At 41.1% G+C, this 20,228-nt stretch overlaps 1 protein-coding gene across 1 annotated transcript in view; it reads left to right on the forward strand.

Moving 5' to 3' along the window:
• LOC136874490 (zwei Ig domain protein zig-8) overlaps window positions 1-20,228 on the forward strand; it is a 659,619-nt gene that overhangs the window by 233,048 nt on the left and 406,343 nt on the right. The window contains exon 4 of the mRNA XM_067148121.2: window positions 11,262-11,389. Coding sequence (XP_067004222.2) covers window positions 11,262-11,389 — 128 coding nt within the window. The remainder of the gene's footprint in view (window positions 1-11,261; window positions 11,390-20,228) is intronic.

Below are 20,228 nucleotides of genomic sequence, written 5' to 3' on the forward strand. Positions count from 1 at the left end.
AAGGCCACACCAAATTCCACCTTCAAGCTGTCCTCTAAGGACATAAACACAGGGGTAAAATACCCAACCTACTGAGGCCTATTAAGTGAGAAAAGGTTAATTATATGGCCTCTAAAATACCAACTTGAGAGGAGGCGATCTGCACTCCTAATGCATTTGTTTAAAACCTATTTGGCACTAGGCCGTTAATGCAAGGGCTAATCCCATACTAAAGAGGTGACTTTAGAAAGAAACAATTTACATGACGTTAAGGAAGAAACGGTTGAGAAAAATAAGTTCACCTCAATGCAATATGAGTGGGAGCTCGAGAGGTTTAAGCACTCTCTATCCCAATATGTAGTTAAAACAGAAAGAATTGACACCGAGTGTCTTTACATTATTAAAGGAAAGTTACATGGAAAAGGCTTCGGACCTGCCCCGAGAGTTAAACTGCTGAGCTAGCAAGAAAAGAAGTTATTAAAAGGCCATTACCTTATGGATGAACTGCTGCCCGAAGAAAGAGGCGCTTCCCGCCCCCTGCTACGTACTTTACACACTGAAAGATGTTACTGAAGTGGCCCAGAGACCCGAAAATCAGCAGTTTATATACTCTCGAGGAAAGTTCGAGGCGTTTCAGGAAAGAAAACACCCGCCCACAATCATTTTATTGGATAACCAAGAAAACACCTACACAATATGAAGAAACACATAATTGGTGGAAAATTAATTCAAGAAATTCGGGATTGGCTAAATTCAAAACAAGGGGAAAGAAAGGGTTAATATTGCCAACTTAAACAATGATTGAAAGAAATTTAACAAAGAACAAACTTATGAATTCAAAATTTCTCCAAAAACATAGTTCTTTCACTTCGCACTAGGGTGCACCATTGTAGTTCTTCAGTAGTGTCCTCTAGAAGAGAAAGTTCACACTTCTTACTACAGGAAAAACAAAAATACGTCGAAAACGACCCAGTTCAGAAACTTCAAAATTTCCAAGTAGTGACATCTTCTGAGAAACTTTAAAATTAATACAGTAGATAAAGTTCAGACTTCCTCCAGCAGAGGAGTTTCAACTGGCGCAAAGTTTGAATTAGCGGCGTGGAGGTGTACCGCCCGGTACACTATTAATAAATATTACACCTTGAAGTTTATACTTCATAATCTAATCAATTATATAATCTACATAAGAAATAGATTTTCGTACTTTATCACTTTAGAGAAATGTGAACAACTGAGATGCATCATGCTACATTGCATTTGTAATACAGACCTTGACAAATTTATTAATGTATCTTCCATCCTTCTACCTATTGTGTGTTTACGAGCGAAATTCCTACCTCCATACTTGTGAATGAATGGCGAATGGCGAGCAGACGAGTTCGGCCTCTATGTCGAGGAAAGTGGCGGTGAACTCCTCATGGGAATCCTGTTCGGCAGAGTGCTAACATGCAGTGGGCTCCATTTCCTTGAAAAGTAAATGGTAATAGCTTTCTAAATCATTGTTTTACTTGGTCTTACTGACCCCAGAGTTTTGTTCCTGATGTAAAAAATATCAGGGTGAGCTGCACTTATTTGACACTCAGATATTATCGTTGTTTGTATTTATATAGATGTACTGTAATACGTTAATATTTTCTGAATTTCGAACAAAGATGGTGTGCTAATATATATGGTAACTGTAACTAAAAATACGTGATGGATAGATAACTAGGTGCATAAATAAATTAATAATATACATTCTTTGATACCGAGGAAATGGCCGTGCGGTTAGGGTCGCACAGCTGTGAGTTTGCGTTAGGGACATAGTGGGTTCGAACCTCTCTGTTGGCAGCCCTGAAGTTGGTTTCGATGTTTTCCCATTTTACCACCAGACAAATGCTGGGACTGTACCTTAATTAAGGCCACGGTCACTTTCTTCCTTCCCCTATCCGTTTCCTATCCCATCGTCGCCATTAGCCTACCAGTGACGGTGTGACGTAAAGAAAATTGTAAATATATTGAAATACAATTTTTGATAATGTTTTCAAACGTCATTTAAAATTTCATTTAAGTGCCCATAATTGCGTTTAAGATCCTTTTTCCCATGTATCAGGTCCTGAACTTTTGTCTTGAACCAGTGTCTCACAGGCACTGACCAGATCCTCATTCACTGCAGTTGCCTACACTTCCAGTCATGAGACCAAGAATTCGGTGTGATATTCTGATGCTAGGTATTTGGGAGGGTGGTGACCGTAAAATATTATTATTATTATTATTATTATTATTATTATTATTATTATTATGTGGCACTCGATTTCCCCTTCAATGAGTATCATATGAAATTCAGTTAACTAACAAAGAATGTAGTTTTCATGAAAAAGACCGTGAGCTGAAATGGAGAGCAGAGTTGACAGGTGTTTTACGGTTCGTAAAATCATAAGAAATGTAAAGGAAAATTAACTGAAACTTCTCTTATTGTTCCCCCCTATCTCGATTCATCACATTGTATAATGTAAAAAAGGTTGATATTGAAAATGGGAACGTATTACAATATTTGTGTCTGACAAGAACACCGTTGTTCTCTTGATTTGTGTCGGTATGTCCTAGAATGTGATAGGTGATGAATTACCTCTCTAGGATGCTCTACATGATGGATGGTGGTTTAAATATCAGAAGTGAATTTGAACATAACACTGTGTTATTGAATACTTTATACAGTCTCATCTACTCTGAGTGAGTTTCAATTGATTGATGCGAAAGTAAAACAAAATCTATAACTTATTGAAAATTTGTCAGCGTGTCGATCGTCATCATAACAAGGATAGTAATTGAATATGGCAGACTGATACCGTCTGTATACCGAGCGATAATACACTGAGTGGCCAAAATTCACGGGAAGGGGTGTCCCACTACAAAAAGTGCCGTGTATGCCCCTGAGCGTTGCGGCTAGCTGCGGCGTAGCTGAACAGTCTGTCACAGGCACCAGTGTCGTGAAGATGGCAACACGTCGCGAGTTAACCAACTTTGAACGTGATCATCGGCGCACGGCGCATGAGTCATAGCATTGCGGAGATAACACTCGAATCCGGGTTTCCGAGGTTAACGGTGTCGAGGGTGGACCTCCAATATCGCAGAGAGAATGTTACCACCCGCGTAAACAGCCGCACGGGAAGACCGCAGGTGTTTAACGAATGGACATCATGTCCCCTCCGCAGAACCATACTGGGTGCACGATGGGATACTGTGAGTCAGATCACCGCCCTTTTGAATGGTGGGGGTGAGGTACCCATTTCTACCAGAACTGTACGGAGGCAACTGCACAGCATAGGCTTCACCAGCCGACGACTAACTCATGTCTCTTTGCTGACACCTCGACACAGAGCTCAACGATGTGCATGAGCTAGCAACCATCGGCAATGGACCATGGAACAGTGGCGGCCTGTAATATGGTCCGATGAATCCCGGTTGCAATTGTATCGAGCTGATGAGCGCGTGAGAGTTTGACGTATAAAGCTATGGATGCAACGTGTCATCAAGGTTGTGTCCAGACGGGAGGTGGTTCTGTTTTGGTCTGGGCTGCAAACTCATGGTCGTAATTATGCCCCATTGTCCGGCTGCAGGGATCACTGACACGTGTACGTTTTCCAGACATTCTTTCAGATCATCTGCATCTCTTTCTGGCCCTACCTGATGGAGATGACACGTTTCAACAGGACAATGCGCCATCTCACCGCTCTGTGGCGGCACGCAGGTGGATGAAGGTGCACTCCAGTGAAGTTATGATGATGAGTTGGTCCTCCAGATCTGCCGATCTTAATCCAATCGAGCATTTAAGGGATGCTGTCGATTCTGGTACATGCTCCATGAACCCCGCACCAAGTACACAAGACCAATAAATTGTGGGTAGCACTGCAAGATGCGTGGATCCAGAAAACACCAGAACGATTCCAACACCCTATAGAGTGGATACCTCACAGTATTAGCATCATATTCAGTGTCTTCGCATGGAATTTGTCCACTCAGTTTATATCGTCACTGTTGTGCCGAAACCGCGAATATGACAATGTTCTTCCTATCCATTATTTCCATTAAGACTGGTCAAGCCTCCCGGCCACATACTGATGTGCAGGCCATCAGAACAATTTTCGTTGAGTTCATGTTCCCATGCGCGTGTGTAAAGCAAAGTGAACGTTACTGTACAGTACTGTATGACTGTATGTTTGCATGACATATTTACGCACTCCTAGAGTAGTGAATTTATGGTTCATTTTCCTTTACACTTTAGCATAGAAAAATTGTTCTGATGGACAGCATAACGATAAGTGGATGGGAGGCGTTACGAGTCTTAAAGGATATAATGAATAGGAAGAGCATAGTCACATTCGCTGTTTTGGCACAGCAGAGACGATATCATGTAAAAAAAAGCAAAGTCAGCTTCGTACAGGCGATGAAGTCCCTTGGAGGAGTGGAATATAAAGGCTTCCACCATTGTTAACCTCGGCACGTGATGGGGTAGAGTGGTTAGCTCTACGCCCGGCCGCCATTGCCCCCAGGAATTAACCTGGTACTCATTTTTGGTGTAGGCTGAGTGAACCTCAGGGCCATATGCACCTTTGAAAGTGGAAATCTCGTTTCTTAAATTTTACTACTTCGTGACGGGGATTTGAACCCACGTCCTTCCGGGCGAACAGAGCACGCCTTTACCACCTCGGCCAGGCAGCCCCTGACGATATCATGTACCTAACTGTATTTTTGTGATATGCATTGTGCTGTGAAGTGACTGAAGGCACTTAGTCGTAGTCTTTGCAACTTGGACTAGGAGATCATGAGCTCGATTCCTGACACGTATAAGATCATAAATCCGAGTACTCGAATTTAGCTCCACGTCACAATGACAACTGAAGAGCTGCGTTATATGAGAAATGGCGAAACAAGTCGCCAATGCCAACTAATTTACTTATCTCAAAAGAGTTACTATAGTAGCTCCTGTGTACAAAGGAAGGAGTGATAGATGTAATGCTGAAAATTAAAGGTCAGTCAGCTTGACATGCATTGCATGTAAGCTTTGGGAAAGCATTCTACCGGATTATATGAGAGATGTTTGCGAAATTAATAACTAGTTTGATAGAAGGCAGTTTGTGTTTAGGAAAGGTTATTCCACTGGAGCTCAACTTGTAGGATTCTAGCAAGATATAGTAGATAACCTGGATTCAGGAGGTCAATTGGACTGTATCGCGATTGACCTGTCTAAGGCATTTGATAGGGTAGATCATGGAAGACTACTGACAAAAATGAGTGAAATTGGACTTGATAAAAGAGTGACTGAATGGGTGGTGATGTTTCTAGAAAATATAACTCAGGGAATTACAGTAGGCGCAGCTCTTCTGTCGCTGTAATAATTTAGAGGGTAATTCCTACTAAGGCTTTTTGCAGATGACGTTATTCTGTATAGAGTAATAAATAAGTTACAACATTGTGAGCAACTGCAAAATGACCTCGATAATGTTGTGAGATGGACAGTAGGCGATGGCATGATGATAAAGGCGGTTAAAAGTCAGGTTGTGAGTTTTGAAAATAGGAAAAGTCCTCTCAGTTTCAATTACTGCGTTGATGGGGGTGAAAGTTCCCTTTGGGGATCATTGTAAGTAACTAGGTCTTAATATAAGGTAAGATATTCACTGGGGTGGTCACATAAATATAATTGTAAATAAAGGGTACAAATCTCTGCACATGGTTATGAGGGTATTTAGGGGTTGTAGTAAGGATGTAAAGGAGAGGGCATATGAGTCTCTGGTAAGACCCCAACTAGAGTATGGTTCCAGTGTATGGGACCCTCACCATGATTTCTTGATTCATGAACTGGAAAAATCCAAAGAAAACCAGCTAGATTTGTTCTGGGTGATTTCCGGCAAAAGGGTAGTGTGACAATAATGTTGAAAAATTTGGGCTGGGAAGACTAGGGAGAAAGGAGAGGAGCTGCTCGACTAACTGGTATATTCTGAGCTGTCAGCGGAGAGATGACGTGGTGTCTTTAAATGTAGGAAAGATCACAATATGAAAATAAAGTTAGATTTCTAGAGGACAAATTGGGACAAATATTCGTTTATAGGAAGGGGAGTTAGGGATTGAAATAACTTACCAAGGTAGATGTTCCATACATTTCTAATTTCTTTGCATTCATTTAAGAAAAGGCTAGGAAAACAACAGATAGGGAACCTGCCACCTGGGCGACTGCCCTAAATGTATATCAGTAATGATTCATGATTGATTGATCTGGTGGCCACTCTCTAGGTACTAGTTGTCTTCGAACGAATCGGTTAGGTATGAGTTAACTCTTCCTTTAGCTAGAGGTTTAGCGCCATACTAACTGATATAGGTTTCCTGTGTCGACTGAATACGAAAAGGCTTGGACGAGAAGAAAGCGGCCGTGGTTTTAATTACGGTACAGCCTCGGCATTCCTTTATTATGGAAATAGAAAACCACAGATAGCCATGACTAGATTCGAACCCACTAGGCTTATCACCTGAATGCAATTATGGCTATGCGGCCATCATCAGCTGAAATAATGACAACTGACTATGTACACAAGAGAGAAAAATGAGAGGTAATATGTTGGCGTACATTTGAATTAACCTCTAGTTTTTTTGCATTAAATGCACCTCGATGCAATATCATTTTATAGACTACTACTACTACTACTACTACTACTACTACTACTACTACTACTACTACTACTACTACTACTACTACTACTACTACTACTACTACTACTACTACTACTACTACTACTACTACTACTACTACTACTACTACTACTACTACTACTACTACTACTACTACTACTACTACTACTACTACTACTACTACTACTACTACTACTACTACTACTACTACTACTACTACTACTACTACTACTACTACTACTACTACTACTACTACTACTACTACTACTACTACTACTACTACTACTACTACTACTACTACTACTACTACTACTACTACTACTACTACTACTACTACTACTACTACTACTACTACTACTACTACTACTACTACTACTACTACTACTACTACTACTACTACTACTACTACTACTACTACTACTACTACTACTACATTCTATATGATGGTGTCTTACGCCTGCAGCTGACAAAAGGGACAACATCTATTGGTTATGCAGATGACCTTGCAATAGTGGTAATAGCAGAGAATGTAGAAGAACTGACCTTCCGAGTAAATGAATCATTGAGACGAGTTAACCTTTGGATGGTAAATAATAAGTTGAGATTGGCTCCACATAAGACTGAGGCTGTAATTTTGAAAGGTTCCAGGAATTGGAAAAATGTCCGTTTCTTATTAAATGATACAGTGATTATCCCAGGAAAGTCTGTACGATACCTTGGGGTTCTTATTGACAGGAATTGCACATTTGGTGCACATGTGAAGGCAGTAACCCAAAAGGCAGAGAAGAAGGCATTGGCATTAGCCAGACTTATGCCTAACATCGGGGGACCAAGAACAGTTAAGAGACAGATTATGTGCTCTGCAGTATATTCCATTTTACTTTATGCTGCACCTATCTGGCACAATGCACTCAGGAGGAAGATTCACCGAAGAGCTATGGAAAGAGTACAGAGGAAAATGCTGCTCAGAGTTACCTGTGCATATCGAAATGTTTCGACAGCAGCTTTACAAATTGTAGCTGCCAGTATTCCCATTGACCTCCTCGTTGCAGAGAGAAAACTTTGGCATGAAAGGGGTGCAACTATATCTGCTGAGGAAAAGAAAGCCTCGAGGAACCAACTCTTACTAGAGTGGCAAGACCGATGGGATGGCACAACCGATGTTGGCCAATGGACAAAAAAGCTAATACCCAACATAGGAGACTGGCTTAAATGTAGACATCGGCAGGTAGATTACTATCTGTCGCAGATCCTGACAGGACATGGAAGATTCGGCGTATACGCCATGAAGATGGGAAAGACGCAGGGAGATGGTTGTTGGTACTGTTCTGAAAGGGATACAGTAGAACACACCTTTTTCTACTGTGTTCGATGGGAAGAAGAACGAAGAAAAGCCTGCCAACAACTTGGCCGACAACTCACGCCAGGGAATCTGGTTCAGATTATGTTAGAGAGCCCGTTTGCCTGGAACACAGTAAAGGCAATGGCGACAAGCATTATGGGGATGAAGGAGAAAGAAGAGAAAGGAAGAACTTAATAACTTACATCACTCCATTCTGATGTCATGCCGACAAGCAGTTCCAGAATGGTTTGAGTGAAGAGGGCAGGGGTTTTTAGTTGGTGGAAATCCAACTCCCACACAGAGTGGTGTCTTTAAAAGATTTTCCCCTGCCATAACAAAAAAAAAAAAAAAAAAAAAAACTACTACTACTACTACTACTACTACTACTACTACTACTACTACTAGTGCCTTCTTCTCTGCCTTTTGGGTTACTGCCTTCACATGTGCACCAAATGTGCAATTCCTGTCAATAAGAACCCCAAGGTATCGTACAGACTTTCCTGGGATAATCACTGTATCATTTAATAAGAAACGGACATTTTTCCAATTCCTGGAACCTTTCAAAATTACAGCCTCAGTCTTATGTGGAGCCAATCTCAACTTATTATTTACCATCCAAAGGTTAACTCGTCTCAGTGATTCATTTACTCGGAAGGTCAGTTCTTCTACATTCTCTGCTATTACCACTATTGCAAGGTCATCTGCATAACCAATAGATGTTGTCCCTTTTGTCAGCTGCAGGCGTAAGACACCATCATATAGAATGTTCCACAAGGTGGGTCCTAGGACAGATCCCTGTGGAACGCCAGCACTCATTTCAAGATCTTCTAAATCATGAAATCGTATTCTTCGTCCTTTGAAGTACTTAACGATTATTTGTTGTAGATACTGAGAAATGTTCATCCTACGATGTTCTCTCAAAATAATGCTCCAAGAAGCAGTGTTAAAAGCATTTTTGACATCTAGCGTTATCAAGGCAGCCCATTTCTCACTGCTTTCTGCCTGTATTTGAATCACTCTCTCAATAGCTTGGGTTGTGGTTCTACCCTTTCTAAATCCAAACTGGTTCGAAGAAAGTCCTCCCTGTTGTTCAAGTTCTTTCTCCAGTCTAGTTTTAATCAATCCTTCGTAAAGTTTGCTCAAGGTGTTTAATAAGCACAGTGGCCTGTATGCTGATGGATCTAATGATAGTTTCCCTGCCTTCAATAACAGCACTAGCTTGGCTACTTTCCACTCATCGGGGAATTCACGCTTTTTTAATAAATCATTGAAGACTGATAAGATCCAATCCAATTAGCCAGACTTATGCCTAACATTGGGGGACCAAGAACAGTTAAGAGACAGATTATGTGCTCTGCAGTATATTCCATTTTACTTTATGCTGCACCTATCTGGCACAATGCACTCAGGAGGAAGATTCACCGAAGAGCTATGGAAAGAGTACAGAGGAAAATGCTGCTCAGAGTTACCTGTGCATATCGAACTGTTTCGACAGCAGCTTTACAAGTTGTAGCTGCCAGTATTCCCATTGACCTCCTCGTTGCAGAGAGAAAACTTTGGCATGAAAGGGGTGCAACTATATCTGCTGAGGAAAAGAAAGCCTCGAGGAACCAACTCTTACTAGAGTGGCAAGACCGATGGGATGGCACAACCGATGTTGGCCAATGGACAAAAAAGCTAATACCCAACATAGGAGACTGGCTTAAATGTAGACATCGGCAGGTAGATTACTATCTGTCGCAGATCCTGACAGGACATGGAAGATTCGGCGTATACGCCATGAAGATGGGAAAGACGCAGGGAGATGGTTGTTGGTACTGTTCTGAAAGGGATACAGTAGAACACAACTTTTTCTACTGTGTTCGATGGGAAGAAGAACGAAGAAAAGCCTGCCAACAACTTGGCCGACAACTCACGCCAGGGAATCTGGTTCAGATTATGTTAGAGAGCCCGTTTGCCTGGAACACAGTAAAGGCAATGGCGACAAGCATTATGGGGATGAAGGAGAAAGAAGAGAAAGGAAGAACATAATAACGTACATCACTCCATTCTGATGTCATGCCGACAAGCAGTTCCAGAATGGTCTGAGTGAAGAGGGCAGGGGTTTTTAGTTGGTGGAAATCCAACTCCCACACAGAGTGGTGTCTTTAAAAGATTTTCCCCTGCCATAACAAAACTACTACTACTACTACTACTACTACTACTACTACTACTACTACTACTACTACTACTACTACTACTACTACTACTACTTACCGTGTTTTTATGGATTGCAGAGAGGTGAAAGAAAGTGCGGGCAGAATAGGTCCATCTACTATACCATTAACTTGTAACTGTAAATAAAGGTTATATTTCTTTTAAAATCACAAACTTAACAAACTTTTCACTAGGTGAAATAACAGGGTTACAGGTAAAAATAGCAGTACAAGTGCTGAGCTTCCAGCTCCAAATTTACAAGTTTACTACATCGCAAATGTTGCGTTTAGTTAGACGAGGAGAGAATCTCCCAATTCAAGAGCACTTTGCTCCAAAGGTTACAAATACGGACTTCCAAAGGCCCCACTCAACACAGAAAAAGATTACCATCTCTCCGAATTCAACAAAGGCGACTGGCTCCTGATTCCGTACAGCCTACTCAAGGCAATATTACACAAAAATCTTACAATTTCTGGCTTCTATAGGCCCAACCTACAATTTTTACACAGGGATATCTATTACCCAAAATACTGGGCCTTCGTGGAAAGAATAACAGGTTAAATTACTGGCCCGAACACAAAATGTATGCAGGCGTACACTTGCGCTCCTACAAAATTAAGTATACAACCCTAACTGGGCTCGCGGCCCGATGATGCAGAGGCTAATCCCAAGCTACTGAGGTGTCTAGAATGAAGGTTCATTTAATGCTTTACAGAAAAGAGAAACAGTAAAAAAATCGTAGTCATCTCAAGATAAATTAAAGGGGAACTCGAGAGGGTAACGCACTCTCTATCCCCGATTTACAATTTAAGTCTTTATGAAATTTTACATTAGCCGAAGGAAAGAGAACATTTTGGAAAACAGGTGGTTACATAGTTAAAAATCTCCATGATCTTGGGTATCACGAACTTCAATCAATGAAAATCAAAAGCCTTTTCAAGAACTTCAAGTGCCATGCACATAGACTTGTACTTCTTAATTTGATCCTTTGTGATCAGGCGTACAGCAAACAATCCTAAATAATAGCACTGATTAACTTTATGCATTTTAACATTCTTACGCCTTCCTTTCCTGTTTTCAGAGCCGGTCACCATTATCATCGGCGAGCCAGACATGTACATCTACAAGGGCAGCACAATCAACCTGACGTGCATAGTAAAGCACAGTCCTGAACCTCCACCTGCCATCTACTGGACACACAACTCTGAGGTAAGAACCTTTAGAAATAAATAAAATCGTCTCTACTGTGAGCATATAAAATTGAATACATTGTACAATATGCAATGGACACAACTAAAGTCAGACTTCCAAAATCTAATGCAACTGAATAAGATTCTAAAATTAATGAATTTATTCTGGTGAAAGGAATCAGGAATGACATGAAATCATTAATTAATGGAATTTTTAATTGTAAGAAATGAAAAAATATGTACATCTTATAATATCTACCTCGCGGAATAATTTATAATTTCCAGCTTCATTTTTTGTATCAAATAAAAAAGTTGTTTTGGAAAGGTAACTTTCATTTTTGCTAAGATCCGGATGCACATTATTACATCTATTTATATGGTTGTACTGAAACAGCTTCTTCTCCCATTACCCAATGACTCAAAAGTCTATGGTTTTGTGGGCGTCTGGAGAAACCGTAAGTAATATGAAAGTCTAATTTGTAACCCTGTGGGTGCACGTAGTTTAATTCACCTATGGTATGTCGTGCATGTCATAAAAGAGGGGTCAGGGGGCCCTCAACTTGGAAGCACAGGTCCGTGATCACGGGTCCCCTAGACGAGTTTCACATTGCTTCCACTTAACTTGTGTCAGACTCCTCGCTTTCATCTTTCCTATCTGACATCTCTTAGTCAAGTTTTCCAACCCCGACGGTTTTAAGTTTGTGAGGCCTAGCGAGTTTCATTTTCACGCACGTCGCGGCCATTCCCTTCCTTTTGCCGATCCTCATTCTTCGAAGATTCGGACCTTTCCCATTTGCCCAGTTGTACTTCCTCCTGAACAAGAATTACCACTGCTATCTAGAGCGTCGTACTTTGTTTGTAATCTAGTGTCTGGTTATGTTAGAGTTCATATTGAATTAGGCCCTACATCTGTCACAATATCCGGGCTTTTAATATGCAATACTTATACAGGGTGGTCAGAAATAACGTAAACAGAGTATATGGGCGTTAGACGGTTGGTCATACTGATAAATGATTTGAAAGAAATAATTCGATATCTCGCACCGTTGTTATGTTATCAGCGGATCAATTCGCGGGCGAATTCAAATGTATTTTGCGTGCCATTGTTACTAAACCTGCACGTGGGTTGAGAACCATGGCGATAAATAAGCTTCACGCACAAACACTCCATTGGTTTCAACCAGTGTCGCCGTTGCGTACTTGCTGAGGCGCGATACTATCAGCTCGGAGGTCTGTATTCAAGCCCCTCCTCTGGCGAAGTATTTCTTTCTTCCATTGGTGCTCCCAAGCCAGTCTTAATCCACGTTCAGATTTAGAAACACAGCCTCGTAAAGCCCATTTGAATACGCCCGCGAAGTGATCTGATTGGGTAACTTCAGCAGCTGATAAAAGGGCAATCGTGCGAGATATAGAATTATTTCTTTCAAATTATTTATAGCATGCCCAGAACTTGCTGTATCTGTAGGTGGATATTTTCGGGTGCATACATGCGATAGGATTTAGCGTAGTTGAGCAATGGCATAACTTCGGCTATTGCTATTCCTTTCTGCATTTTATTTTACCTTAACATCCGATACAGTACTTTTAGAATTGTTTTCTTCTCTCGTTTTACAGTAATTGACATGATATTGCAACAAACAAATAATATTAAGAATAATAAAGAAAATGAAAATATTAACAGTAATGAGGAGGAGTGATTATAATGGACCGAATAGTTACAATAACAATATGACGAGGCTCTTTCATTTAACTATTTATCTGCTCATTGGCAAGTTTGAACAATTTCTCACTGTATATACCCAAATAATTATTTTATTTGTATACCTTGTACAGTTGCCAATTCTGGCTGGAGTTTCACATTGTTTTGATCGGAGAACACGTAGAACACAATGCACATATATACCAAGAAGTAGCACTAGAGTAGCCTGGAGTTGTGCCGGCTTGATAATGAATTTGTGTCGTACGACCCATTCCGGAACTATTCGACTACAGTCGGTTGTCTTACTGAGGTGCTCACTTTCCGCCCCACTCTTGAACTTCAGAGCGCTGTCTTAAACGCCGCATTATGGTATCATCTTCTTTCCTATATACATAGATTGTCTGTCAAACGGAACCAATGTAATTCGTTGTTGGTAGTGATCAGTTCTTGCAATAAAATATAAGACTACCAGTTTTCACATACTATGTCTAGGAGGATTTTGTTGTTAATGTTGACTCGATTTGATTTCCTAGTGGTTGGGGAGGTAGCTATGTTCGAGCTTTAGGACTGGCACGTGAGGATCTAGATGACGCACATCACATATCGTCGTTGCCGGGACAAAACCTCCTATGTGGTAATATTTTTGGAGATATACTGACCCGCAGCACGTACGTTATGAAGAGCGAGAATGCCTTGACAATATTCATACAATATTGCACCTTAGGTGACAGAACCTTACCGGCCAAAGTTCTAAGCTAAAATATTTCACATAGGATGTTTTGTCCCGGCAGCGACGATATGCTGGGGCGTTGTCATTTTCTTGCATTGTCCAAATTTCTGTGTTCTCGTATCACCTAGTCCTTCCAATGTCATTATTTTTTTATTTAGAAAAACAATGTTTCCTGAATGCCGACGTTAAGAGACAAAGGCCACTAAGTGCCTTAGGTAGGGTGCGTTTGTTGTGTGCTAATCTAAGGTGAGCCATTCGAGAGAAACCGACCTATTACGGACGCAACCCTTATAATGCCCCTGTAATGCGGGGCATAAAAAGAATTTGTCTCAAGTATCGTATCTTGTCCGCAACGAATATTTTGACATATTGTATTCTCTTTGAAAGTGATAGCGATGACTGATTCTCCTTTTGTAATGGGCATCTGAGTGAGCGTAGTTCCTGTGTCCAGTCCCATTGAATCATTTTCTGAATACAGTTGAAAAGTGTGATCCCTAAAATATTCATTTCTTCCTCAAGGTTAACTCAGTTTAGTGAAGTAAATTTCTTCGCTCTCTCTTCACCTATTACTAGCATTTGAGATATTTTTGTCTTGGATCAGAAAATATTTATTTTACTTTCTTAACCCGTTTAGCCCTCAGGGTTGTATTTTTCACTGGGACCTCTACCGCCTGAAGTGCAGTGTCCTGGTGCATGAGACTTTGGGTCTGGTGATACAACTGGGAAGGAGGACAAATACCTCGACCAGGTGACCTCACCTGCTGTGTTGGGGCCTTGTGGGGGGAGGGGATAGGAAGTTTGGAATGGATAGGCAAGGGATAGGAAGGAATCGGCCGTGGCCTTAAGTCAGGTACCATCCCGGCATTTGCCTGGAAGAGAAGTGAGAAATCACGAAAAACCACTTCGAGGATGACTCAGGTGGGAATCGAAACCCCTCTACTCAGTTCATCTTTTGAGGCTGAATGGAACCCGTTCCAGCACTAGTACCATTTTTCAAATTCCGTTGTAGAGCCGGGAATCGAACCCGAGGCACCGGGGATGGCAGCTAATCGCACTAACCGCTACACCAAAGAGGTGGACACTATGTTAAGTAACCACTCGGAATCCTGTCTACAGTCAGCAATGATAGAGACGTCATCTGCATAAGCATCAACCTGCAGAGAGTAAAGGCTGTTTGTAGCGGAGACACCACCGAGTAGTGAATTAGAACAAAGATAAGCATCGAGAGTGGAATCCTTGTCTCACTACTTTAGTAATGTTTATACGTCAGGTAAGATAACAGCTGAAGAAGACTCTTGACGATGCTCCTTGTAGGACATCCCTCATGCCTATTTTGAATTTCACTGCACTCCCTTTGTCTCGAATGGCGCATACTGTATTAATGATGTAGTCACCCAGGTCCGCACGTGATTGGTGTTGAAATACGGTGTCTCCCATGAAGGTAGTTTCCAGTTATTTTTGGCATGTGGCAAGTAATTAGTAATCGAAGTTTAGAATGGAGATGTGTCAAAAGTATTTTATCTTCGGAGATCTAGCTTTCGTTGTTATCAATACAGTCAGTCCATCATTCAGGTGTTTTGTGTATGACTAATTCAGTTGCATCATTTGAAGTACGGACACAGTATTATTTTATAAATGACCACAAAGTGAAGTATAATCCTCTCCCAAGGCCATCAGTGCCTGGTGATTTGTTGGGTGAACTCCTTTGGCCGTGAGGTTAGGGTCGAGCAGACGTGAGTTTGCACACGGGAGTTAGTTGACTCTAATTCTACTGTCAGCAGCCCGGAAGTTTGTTTTCCGTGGTTTTCCATTTTCACACCGTGTAAATGCTTGTACTCTACTATAATGAAGGCCACGACAGCTTTCCTTCTACTCCTAGTCCTTTCCTATCCTGTTATCGCCACAAAGTCCGACTCGTTGGCTGAATGGTCAGCGTACTGGCTTTCGGTTCAGAGGATCCCGGGTTCGATTCCCGGCCGGGTCGGGGATTTTAACCTTCATTGGTTAATTCCAATGGCCCGGGGGTTGGGTGTTTGTGCTGTCCCCAACATCCCCTGCAACTCACACGCCACACATAACACTATCATCCACCACAATAACACGCAGTTACCTACACATGGCAGATGCCGGCAACCCTCATCGGAGGGTCTGCCTTACAAGGGCTGCACTCGGCTAGGAATAGCCATACGAAATTATTATTATTATCGCCACAAAGCATATCTGTGTCGGTGTGACGTAAAGCAAATTACTATTAAATTCATTCCTTCCTGAGATGGGCACACATACGTCCTTGTTAACTATTTGCAACTCTTCTTCGGATGATAACATAAAATTTATGTTGATTGTTTACATCGTTTCGTGAGATTCTTCAAACAGAGATCGCGTCTTATTAGTTTCTGTGTTACCAAATACTATGGCACACTATTAACTTTGCTGCAGTATTATTATTATTATTATTATTTTTGCTAGCTCGGTCAGTATTATTTTATAGTGATATCGTACACGAATAATAACAATACAATTATATTTCGTTCAAAATGTATTTTTTAAAATTTCGTTACAACTTCGGAAATTTAAAAGTTTTAGTTCGGACAAATCGACTTTCGATTAACGGGGATCGAATAAGCAAGACCCTACTGCATAAGCACAATGGTTCGAGAATTATACTTGGCATGAATCAGCGTCTGCTACCTATCCCTTAAAAATATATATTCTTTCTCGTAAGTCCCATATGTCTTTCATCTGGAGGCCTTATACTGTACTACATCGGATAATATGAGATAGCCCTGAACCCGACCACTCTGATCTTTTATAGAAAAAACTGCGTTAAAATCTTCTCGTAATATAATTTTACCACTATTTTTCTCGAACAGATGTATAGTATCTTTTTCATAGAGCTGTTGACGCTCATGTCTTCCGCGAGATCCTGAATTTGCGTAGATGTTACTTTCACAACAATTGATTCTGAGAAATTATAATAAAAATCGGTCGGGAATCTGCTATGTTATCTTTCAAAATGTTTGTTTAATTTTTGTAAACTAATTGTTTTTAACCGGAAATCAGAACAATATATATTTCCACTTCCTACAGCTTTGCAGTGTCAACGATGCAGTGGTCACGGGTTAACTGTTCCTGTAGTTAAATTTTGTTTACCGGATTAATGCAGTTTATATTTAGGGACATTAAAGTGTATATAATTAACATAGGAATTATAGAATGCATCGTAGGCAGAGTGTGCTACACCGGAGAGAGAATACCGTCTCCCGAGAGTCCTATTACTCGGAAGCCGTGAGTCATTTAGATATAAATACATGTGGAGGCCTTTTACTACAATCGGGTACTAAAGTCTACATGCACTTCAAAACTTCATGTTCAACAGAGAACATTTTACTTATCTGCACTTACATAATAGAATGATAGATTTGTTGATACTTTAGTGCATTAACTAAGTGTAGAACTAGAGGCCGTATACCGTTCATTTCTGAAACGAAACAAAATGTTCAGGAATAAAAGTGAATGTACGCTCAGAATTACTTTTACTCTCATATTAGGTTCAGTGTATTTTGTTTCCACCTTCTGCAGATACCATAGCTTCCAAATGCAGGCGCATCGATTCCACTGGGTGTTTAGTGACTGCTGATGAAATTTTGTTCCTTCCTCTTCTTATGGCAATTTTCAAATCACCGTTCTTTTGATGGAATATTTCCTAATCCACATGTGGATTTCTTCCCAAAGATGTTCAGTAGGATTAATTTCGGGGGTCGAAAGTTGAATGAAATTGCTTGGGAACATTTTAAAGCAACCATACTTTCACCATTGTTTTGCTGGTGGCTTTACGTCACACTGACACAGAAGACAGATCTTAGGGCGACGATGGGATAGGAAAGGGCTAGGAGGGGTAAAAAAAAGCGGCCGTGGCCTTAATTAAGGTGTGAAAATGGGAAACGACGTATTCTTCAGGGCTGCCGACAGTGGGATTTGAACCCACTATCTCCCGGATGCAACCTCACAGCTGCGCGCCCTTAACCGCACGGCCTTCACTATTGTAAGGGTACGTTAAGGATCGTTGTCTCGTTGCATCACCAGTTCCAGTTTTTCAACAGCGACTTCCCTATCATATATCCAGATGGTTCAACTTAAACATTTTACTTTCAATAAACTCCAAATTGTCTACCCCATCACCAGAAATACAACTCCAGACAAGAACGTTCCCAACTCAACGTTTGACTGATGGACCAAGATTTTACTTTTGGAGGCTTCCATTAGGTTTTCTCCATACCTTCTGCTTACTGTCACACTGAAATAAAGGAATGAAGTGTTCCCTATCAGGGAGAACGTCACAAGCGTATGGTAAGTCAAAACTATCAACATACCCAAAACATTATGGAATAAACGGGCGTATGTAGACTTTTGTTTCCGACTGTATCTAAGATATATCCAGGCAGCCTTGAACCTGACCATCCTTCTACAGTTTCATTGCTTTTAATTCGTAAAATTCTTGAAGAGTGATGTTTCTTTTCTTCCAAGATAGTGTTTACTTCCGAGACTTCTGTTTCTTCTTGAAAATGAAGTACAACCATATAGCTGTCATCCATTTCAGTACACCAAAATCTGGCTGATATGTTGCAGGTCAGGCTATCGGTACTTTTTTTGGGAGTAAGATACATTCGATGTCCTGTTGCTACGTGAGTGTGCTGCTGTATTATTTCTTGATCTGTTCTTATTTCTTACGAGTCTATAAGTGTGTGGTTTATAGGGCCCTAATGCTCCTTAAGTTCAATTTTGAAATTGTACGAAAGAGATTGGAATCTACAGAAGATGTACTTGACTGCATGTTGTCATATATTGAAGTTTCTGTTCCGAACTGTACAGTATCTAGCTATTGCTGTGTCACCCTGGCTATGGTGTGCAATTATGATGCTTAAGGACTCTACAATCTTCCCTTCACGAAGAGCCTGTTGGTTAGACTACGTGGTTTCTTGTGCTATGAGGTTTATATTGTAGATTTTCGACTGTTCTCTGTTTATATCACCCAATTAACGCGTTCATTCAGAGAGGAGTCGTATTTCTGCTCCGAAGGTAATGCGTTCGGTTCTGACTGCTGTGCGAGTGTGATGTAGGTTTGTGAAAGCTGGCTTGTGCTTCTGTGTCCTTTGTGTGTGGAGCTAGGGAATCAGCGCTGTTTTGTGTGATTACCTGTGAGTCAGTGTGTTTATTTTGTTGAGTTGATGCACGTGTTTCCGTGTTGTGTCTGTGGCAGGACACAATATCCGTCATTTGCCATCGGGCTGTTTTGGTGTTATTCTCACTCTCTCGAATGGGGCAGTCTGGCTTGCAGTGATCAGGAGAGTTGGAATAGGAACAGTGTTATCCGTCATAGACTCTCTGCGCCCTACAGTATATCCGCCAATACTGATCACTGGTGGGACAGGAGTTTTATGATCTACACGGGGTGCCCTAATACTAATGTATACGTTAAACTTGTAAGTTACTGACAGGCGTTCATTCTATTTCTCAGTCACAATATTCGTTATCCAGATAAGTTTTCCGTATACATCTTCGGGTGTAATTTATACTTATGATCAGGAACCATCACTATGCCTGTGAGATGCCGTTCGTTGCAGAGATGATTTTTTTTCACAAGAAGTTTGTTAGTGTATTTGTTTTTTGAATTTCAGCGTATTCGGTTTTGTTTGTATTTTCCGTAAATATGCATTTCAGAGTGCTTTTCTTTATGGTTAAAATTGTCATATTTTACTGTTTCATCATTTCGCTACACACATAAGTAATAATACTGCATTGAGGCACACGTTCTGACTTTACTTGTCAAGAGAGAACCCAGTGATCAATACGTCTGACCCAAAGCCGACTGAACCTTGCTTGCGGCCAAACATTACCTCGCTGCTTCTCTCTGAATGGTACTGGTTATTCCACTGCTACCTGAAGGGCAAATGTTGGGTTTAATTAATGCTAAAGTGATACTTAGCTCAGTGAGTTTGACTAACGAGCATCTATTTTCCTTGAGAGGTGACTTTATTTAAACCACACCGAGTTACGACTGAACTGCCCCTTGTTGCAATTGCTGCGTATGTCCAGTGCACAAAGGGAAGTATCATTTTCGTTGTTGGCCCACGAGCCCCCTACTCGATTTCTTGCTTTCCGGAGAAGTCCGAGCGAGTTGGCTGTGCGGATAGGGTCGCGCACCTGTGAGCTTGCATTAGGGGGATAGTAGGTTTGAGCTCCACCGTCAGCAGCCCTGAAGGTGGTTTTCCGTGGATTCCCTTTTTCGCACCAGGCAAATACTGGGGCTGTACGTCAATTAAGCCCATGGCTGCTTCCTTTCCACTCCCATCCTTTTCCTGTCCCGTTGTCGCCATAAGACCTATCTGTGTCAGTGCGACGTAAAGAAATTGCAAAAAAATAATAATA

Source organism: Anabrus simplex, chromosome 5 (assembly GCF_040414725.1).
Source record: "Anabrus simplex isolate iqAnaSimp1 chromosome 5, ASM4041472v1, whole genome shotgun sequence".
In the NCBI taxonomy this organism is placed as follows: Eukaryota; Metazoa; Arthropoda; class Insecta; order Orthoptera; family Tettigoniidae; genus Anabrus; species Anabrus simplex.